The sequence below is a fragment of the Vipera berus genome (assembly GCF_964194415.1).
Source record: "Vipera berus genome assembly, chromosome: 1".
NCBI lineage: Eukaryota > Metazoa > Chordata > Lepidosauria > Squamata > Viperidae > Vipera > Vipera berus.
This window is the reverse complement of record NC_138202.1, coordinates 163,046,158-163,054,017: the sequence shown is the minus strand read 5'-3', so window position 1 is coordinate 163,054,017 and position 7,860 is coordinate 163,046,158. Positions and strand designations below refer to the sequence as shown.

The following is a 7,860-nucleotide window of genomic DNA, read 5'->3' as shown; positions in this document are numbered from 1 at the left end:
ATATTTATTTGCAGAGTATCTTACAAATAATAAGTATGCATCCAACATGATTTTGTTCTCAATTTATTCTCCTATTTTTAGAAAAACCAAGCCCACCAGAAAAACTGGGAGTATCGAGCATTACCAAAGACAGTGTATCCCTTGTATGGCTTAAACCCGAGCACGATGGTGGAAGCAAAATTGTTGGCTACCTCGTTGAAGCCCTGGAGAAAGGGCAGCAAAAATGGGTCAAATGTGCTGTAGTCAAGATGACCCATCACATTGTCCAAGGTCTCAAGGAGAACATGGATTATTTCTTCAGAGTATTTGCCGAAAACGAAGCTGGTCTGAGTGATCCTAGAGAACTTCTTCTTCCTGTCACAGTGAAAGAAAAAATGGGTGTGTGTTCCATTACTAAGAATAAAGTGGTCTGAATTTTACTGAAAATGGAATCATTTGTATTTTCAGTATTCTTAATGTAACACTATTGCATTTTTCAGAATCACCTGAAGTGGATATGAAAGGTTTCCCGAACCATACGGTTTATGTGAGAGCTGGTTCAAATCTAAAGGTTGAGATTCCGATTTCGGGGAAACCCTTGCCAAAGGTGACTTTATCCAGAGATGGCCTTCCTCTCAAGCCAACCATGAGGTTTAATACAGAAACCACTGCAGAGTGTGTAATTATTAACCTTAAGGAAAGTGTGGCTACCGATGCTGGTAAATATGACATCACAGCTGCAAACTCCAGTGGAACAACAAAATCCTTCATCAGAATTGTTGTCCTGGATAGACCAGGTCCCCCCATTGGTCCTGTGGTGGTGAGTGACATCACTGAAGAAGGAGTCACCTTGAAGTGGGAGCCTCCACATTACGATGGTGGAAGCCAAGTCACAAATTACATTGTGCTGAAAAGAGAAACGAGCACTGCTGTGTGGTCTGAGGTGTCTGCAACAGTTGCTAGAAATATGATTAAAGTCATGAAGTTAACCACTGGAGAAGAGTATCAATTCCGTATCAAAGCAGAAAATCGCTTCGGCATTAGTGATCACCTGGATTCAGCATGTGTAGTTATAAAACTGCCTTATAGTAAGTATCTCCATTTTTTGTTCTGGTTTTCTGAATTTTTCAGACATATACTTTGCTGACTTTGCCTCTCCTGTTTATTCAGCTATACCTGGGCCACCTTCAACACCATGGATCACTAACGTAACTCGGGAAAGCATCACTGTGGGATGGCATGAGCCTGTTTCTAATGGAGGCAGCGCAGTCATTGGTTACCATTTGGAAATGAAGGACAGAAACAGTATTTTATGGAAGAAAGTGAATAAAATGATTATACGCACAACTCACTTCAAAGCCTCTACCATTACTGCTGGACTAATTTATGAATTCAGAGTCTATGCTGAAAATGCAGCAGGCATTGGAAAACCAAGTCATCCATCTGATGCAGTTCTTGCAATTGATGCCTGCGGTATGTATTCATAGTACAGCATCACATTTCTAATTTTGATTTTAGTGCAACATGTTCTTGGTCACTTAGTGTTGGATACTTATACAAATGTTAATTACAAATGCAACTGCTTTCCAAATTGCAGAACCACCAAGAAACGTTCGAGTCACAGATATTTCCAAGACATTTGTCAGCCTTTCTTGGACACAGCCAGCTTTTGACGGTGGTAGCAAAATCACCGGATACATTGTGGAGAAACGTGATTATCCAAATGGAAGATGGGCAAAGGCCAGCTTTACCAACGTCATAGAGACCCAGTTTACTGTATCAGGATTGACTCAAAGCTCTCAATATGAATTCCGTGTCTTTGCTAAGAATGCCGCAGGTTCAATTAGTAATCCATCAGATGTTTTAGGACCCATCACCTGTGTGGATACATATGGTAAGAAATATAAAGATCTATTTAAAGGATTTGAGTGATCATCGCTGGCAGAAATATGCAGCTAATTCAAGAGTTCTTAATATGACAGTATCGTGTAGCCTTATATTTGATTTTCTTTTGGATATCAGATTGTGCAGAATTTTAGCCAAACTGCATAGTTCTTCTTACATAGTTCTGCTCTTCTGTGAATCTTTTAGCATGTAAAGTTTCTGAACACCATCTTATTCCATTTATCTTTCATTAAGGTGCACCTGAAATAGATGTGCCACCAGAATATACAGAAGTGGTCAAATACAAAGCTGGCACTGCAGTTAAGCTCAAACTTGGGATTTCAGGAAAACCCATACCATCAATAGAATGGTTTAGGAATGGCAAAGAGGTACAAACAAGTGCCCAAATATCTATTGAAAATACCACTGAATTTGCCTCTATACTGATCAAAGATGCAACTCGTCTCAATAGTGGAAGCTATGAACTGAAATTAAAGAATGCCATGGGTTCAGCATCTGCTACTATTAAAGTGCAAATACTTGGTATGCTTTGAAAAGTATTACACTTCATCATTCTTTTAAATTCCTCTAGCTATGGTTACTCTTGTATATTAATAGATATCATTTCCTCAACAGATAAGCCAGGACCTCCATGTGGGCCTGTTCACTTTAAAACAGTCACTGCTGAAAAGATTTCTCTCCTGTGGGAACCACCAGCTGACGATGGAGGTGCCAAAGTGACACATTACGTTGTTGAAAAACGTGAAACAAGCCGTGTGGTATGGTCTATGGTTTCAGAAAAACTAGAAGAATGCAATGTCACTACCACCAAAGTCATAAAAGGAAATGAATATGTTTTCCGTATACGAGCGGTAAACAAGTTTGGTGTTGGCGATCCACTGGAATCTGATAGCGTTGTAGCTAAAAATAGATTTGGTAAGATAGACATTAATAGTGTGTATTCTGGAACATCTTTAAGAATGTATTTGCTAATTGATTATGTTGGTCTAATGTGATTTTTTCCCCCTCTCAATAAAAAATACAGTTACTCCTGGACAACCTGGTATGCCAGAGATCACCATGATAACCAAACAGTCAATGACTGTAATCTGGACTAGGCCTACTGTGGACGGTGGTAGTGAAATAAGTGGATATTATCTTGAAAAGCGTGATAAGAAAAGCCTAGGCTGGTTCCGAGTCGTTAAAGAAACCATTCGGGACACCAGACAGAAAGTCACAGGACTAACTGAAAACAGCGAATATCAGTTCAGAGTCTCTGCTGTGAATGCAGCCGGTCAAGGCCCTTTCTCTGAAGCATCTGACTTTTTCAAAGCTGCAGATCCTATCGGTAAGAACCTAGACATATGAATGGCAGCAAGGTTAAAGGAACCGAAAATAAACCTCCTTGAAATGGCAGGATCAAAAATAAGGACATGGTTTTATTTGTTCGATTGTTTAATTTATGTGCCATCCATTTCATGCTATAAATTGTAAACCCTAGACAATTTATCATTAAAATCAAAGTATCAAAATGTTAAAATTAAGAAGATTAGATCTGACTGTATTCATGACAGAAGCACCTACAAAGCTAACCAGAGCATGCTTCTGGAGTGAAAGGATTTGCTGGCTGACACCATTGCCCAGGGGATGCCCAATGGCCAAAAATAATGCAATCTTTGGGGAGGCTCCTTTCAGGTCCTCCAATAAGATTAGAAAAATAGAAAACCAGAAGCGAGAATGATATAGTGGTGGCATCTTCCCTATTAGCCCACAAGTCACCTCCAGAATACCTCCAGTCACCTCCAGTATACAGTGACCCAACAAGGACCGCAAGCCAATTGGTAGAGCTGGTTTTAATGCCCTTCTGGAAGGCCAAAAAGGTGGGGACAGACCTCACCTCATGTTTTGTTGTTCTGCCTGTTAAATAGCTAATGTTTTGAAGTTTCATGTTACATTTTATTTGATTTACAGAAAAGCCTGGGCCACCCGTTAAGCTAAAGGTTGTGGATACTACAAAGACATCTATTACACTTAGCTGGACTAAACCAGCTTATGATGGAGGAAGTGCAATTACCAGCTATGCTATAGAAAAGAGAGAAGGTGATGAAGAAGAATGGTCCGTAGTGAGTGCAAGAGGAGAAGTGAGAACCACAGAATATGTTATTTCTCAACTTCAGCCAGGACTCAATTACTACTTCCGTGTAGCTGCTATAAATTGTGCTGGACAAGGTGAACCTATTGAAATGACAGAACCTGTACAAGCTAAAGACATTCTTGGTATGAAATTTTAATCTTTTTCCTTCGTTCTTTTCCATTTCTTTTGTATTTTTGACTTTTCCTCAGTGTTAACAATTTGATGTTGTTGGGTTTTTTTTGCAGAAGAGCCAGAAATCGATTTGGATGTGGCTCTCAAGACCTCCATTGTAGCTAAAGCAGGTCAAGACGTGCAAATAATGATCCCCTTCAAAGGAAGGCCACCTCCAACTGTCACATGGAGAAAGGGTGACAAAAATCTTAGTGTTGACGAAAGATACATCATCCAGAACACAGAATCATCTACTCTTGTTCGTATTCCTCAAGTCACTCGCAATGATACAGGAAAATACACCCTTACAATTGAAAACGGAGTTGGAAAAGCCAAAACCTCCTTTGTGAATGTCAAAGTGCTTGACACTCCATCTGCATGCCAGAGACTGCACCTCAAAAATGTTTCTCGTGGAACTGTGACTTTGGTATGGGAACCACCACTCATAAATGGTGGTTCCGAAGTTACAAATTACGTCATTGAAAAAAGAGATGCTACCAAGAGAGCTTGGTCTTCTGTGACAGCAAAGTGCTCCAATACATCCTTTAAGATAACTGACTTATCAGAGAAGATCCCGTACTTCTTCCGCGTTCTTGCAGAAAATGAAAATGGATTAGGTGAACCGTGTGAAACTTTGGAACCAGTGAAGGCTGCAGAGGTACCTGGACCTGTGAGGGATTTAACCATGAAAGATTCATCCAAGACCTCTGTCACCCTACAGTGGACCAAACCTGAGTTTGATGGTGGTAGTATCATCTCCGAGTATGTTATTGAAAAAAGATTGAAAGATGAAACGGAATGGTCATATGCAGGCATAAGCAAGGCATGTGGATTTGAAGTGGAAAAACTTAAGGAGCTTTCTGTTATGGATTTCAGAGTGTCAGCTAAGAATGAAAAAGGAAGAAGTGACGGTGCTACAATTGGGCCAATTACAGTGAAAGATTATGTAATAACACCTGAAGCAGATCTTTCTGATATACCTGGAGGACAGGTAACAGTGAGAATAGGTTACAATGTCCATCTTGAATTGCCATATAAAGGAAAGCCTATACCCAGTATGAGTTGGCTAAAAGACAACATGCCTCTTAAAGAAAGTGAGCTGGTTCGCTTCAAGAAAACGGAAAACAAAATAACATTAAGCATTAAGAATGTGAAGAAAGAAAATGGTGGCAAGTACACTTTGATTCTTGACAATGTCGTCCACAGAAAGTCATTCCCGTTTACAGTGATCACACTTGGGCCACCATCTAAGCCAAAAGGACCAATCAAGCTAGATGAAATTAAAGCAGACAGTATGGTGCTTTCATGGAATCCTCCTGAAGATGACGGGGGAGGAGAAATTACAGGCTACAGTGTGGAGAAGCGAGAAACCTCGCAAACCAATTGGAAAATGGTCTGCTCTAGTGTAGCAAGGACGACATTCAAAGTTCCAAACCTCGTGAAAGATTTAGAATATCAGTTCAGAATTCGTGCAGAAAATAGATACGGAGTAAGCCCACCACTTAACTCGGTAGAGGTCATAGCTAAGCACCAGTTTAAGCCACCAGGTTCACCAGGAAAGCCCGTTGTTTACAATATAACAGCTGATGGAATGACCATATCTTGGGATGCTCCCCTTTATGATGGAGGTGCAGAAATTACTGGATACCATGTGGAGAAGAAAGAAAGAAATAGCATCCTTTGGCAGAAAGTAAACATCTCATCAATATCTGGTCGGGAATACAGAATTACTGGACTAATGGAAGGCTTGGACTATCAGTTCCGTGTATATGCAGAAAATTCTGCTGGAATAAGCCCTGCTAGTGATCCTAGCAAACTCCATCTGGCTGTTTCCCCAGTTGGTAAGTGATTGAACACCCTCAGTGTCAAATGCCTATGTTGATAGCCTGTCGGAATTGTAGCTGATTACTGTGGATGCATTTTATTTTCATTCAGATCCACCTGGCACCCCTGATTATATTGATGTGACAAGAGAGACAATTACTCTCAAATGGACTGCACCAGTGCGTGATGGAGGCAGCAAGATTGCGGGTTATAGTGTTGAGAGACGGCAAAGACCTGAAGACCGTTGGATCAGATGCAATTTTACTGATGTCAGTGAATGCCAATATACAGTTACAGGACTTAGCCCTGGGGACCGATATGAATTCCGAATCCTTGCAAGAAATGCTGTTGGGACGATCAGCCCTCCTTCTCAGTCTTCAGGCTATATCATGACCCGAGATGATGCTGGTAAGTCTTACTTAGTAGTACTAAGTAGTAGGGGTTACCATAAGTGGTTATACATATTCCAGGATATGGAATTCCAATCTTTTTCAATGTTTGTGAGCATGTTAGATTTTCTCAGTCAGAATGAATCAGTATAAAAAATTTAGGTTGCTCCGTGCTATGCATTCTTATTACAGGTAGTCCTTAACTTACAACCATTCATTTAGTGACCATTTGAAGTTATTACGGACACTGAAAAAAGTGATTAATGGTGGTTTGCACACTTATGACCACTGCAGCATCCCCATGGTCACATGATCCAAATTTGGATGCTTGGCAACTGGCATGTATTTATGACAGTTCCAGTGTCTCTGGATCTCGGGATCCCCTTTTGCGACCTTTTGATGAGCAAAGTCAATGGGGAAGCCAGATTCACTTAACTAACTTACTAACTTACAAACCGCAGTGATTCACTTAACAACTGTGGCAAGGAATATTGTACAATGGGGCAAAACCCATTTAACAACTGTTTTGCTTAACAGCAGAAAATTTGGGTTCAGTTGCAGTTGCAAGTCAAGGACTACCTGTAATGGGTTTCAAGTTCATAGAAAGGAATTGTTTGATGCAGTTAAAAACTGCTCTTAGTTTGGCAAAGATATACTGTGAAGATACATCGTAAAGGTTATTTTATTTCTTTTTTCTTTTTCTAGTTGCACCCAATATTGAATTTGGTGCTGAGCATTTTGAGGGTCTTACAGTCAAAGCAGGTGAAAGCATAAGACTTAAAGCCCTTATCACAGGCCGGCCAGTTCCTCAAGTGACCTGGTTTAAAGATGGAGAAGAGATTGACAAGCGATTGGGCATTGAAATAACCAGCGCTATTGGCTACAGTACCATATTTGTTAGAGACGCTTCTCGAGACCATCGTGGAGTATATCGGGTGGAAGCCAAGAATTCATCAGGCACCAAACAAGCAGACATAACCATAAGAGTCCAAGGTAATTTGGCATCATTTTACTAAACGTATTTGGCTCGAACTGAGTAACCTTTATTTAGCCATTTTCTTTATTCTCTATTAAATGCAGCACCACTTAAACAATTACACGTTTATGTTACAGATACTCCAGGGAAAATAGGGGGCCCGATACGCTTCACCAATATCACCGAAGAGAAGGCAACACTGTGGTGGGAGCCTCCAGCTAACGATGGCTGTGCAGCCATTACTCATTATGTAATAGAAAAACGTGAAACCAGCAGAGTATCCTGGGCGCTAATTGAAGACCACTGTGAAGCCTGCAGCTACACAGCACTTAAATTAATAAAAGGCAATGAATACCAGTTCCGAATCTCTGCAGCTAACAAGTTTGGGGTCGGCAGACCTCTGGAATCTGATCCTTTCGTAGCACAAGCACATTACAGTAAGTTCATTTTCAATAGAAAGCTCCAGTTTGTGTGCTAGTTAGCCTTCTCCAAAGTGCCATCTA

At 40.5% G+C, this 7,860-nt stretch overlaps 1 protein-coding gene across 1 annotated transcript in view; it reads left to right on the top strand.

The window, feature by feature from the left end:
• The window catches only part of TTN (titin), a 314,129-nt gene that overhangs the window by 283,562 nt on the left and 22,707 nt on the right, over positions 1-7,860 (top strand). Inside the window, exons 288-299 of the mRNA XM_081340361.1 lie at positions 82-378; positions 480-1,067; positions 1,150-1,452; positions 1,577-1,873; positions 2,119-2,406; positions 2,500-2,799; positions 2,909-3,211; positions 3,835-4,140; positions 4,243-6,009; positions 6,104-6,400; positions 7,087-7,374; positions 7,495-7,794. Of these exons, the coding sequence (XP_081196487.1) occupies positions 82-378; positions 480-1,067; positions 1,150-1,452; positions 1,577-1,873; positions 2,119-2,406; positions 2,500-2,799; positions 2,909-3,211; positions 3,835-4,140; positions 4,243-6,009; positions 6,104-6,400; positions 7,087-7,374; positions 7,495-7,794 (5,334 nt within the window). The remainder of the gene's footprint in view (positions 1-81; positions 379-479; positions 1,068-1,149; positions 1,453-1,576; positions 1,874-2,118; positions 2,407-2,499; positions 2,800-2,908; positions 3,212-3,834; positions 4,141-4,242; positions 6,010-6,103; positions 6,401-7,086; positions 7,375-7,494; positions 7,795-7,860) is intronic.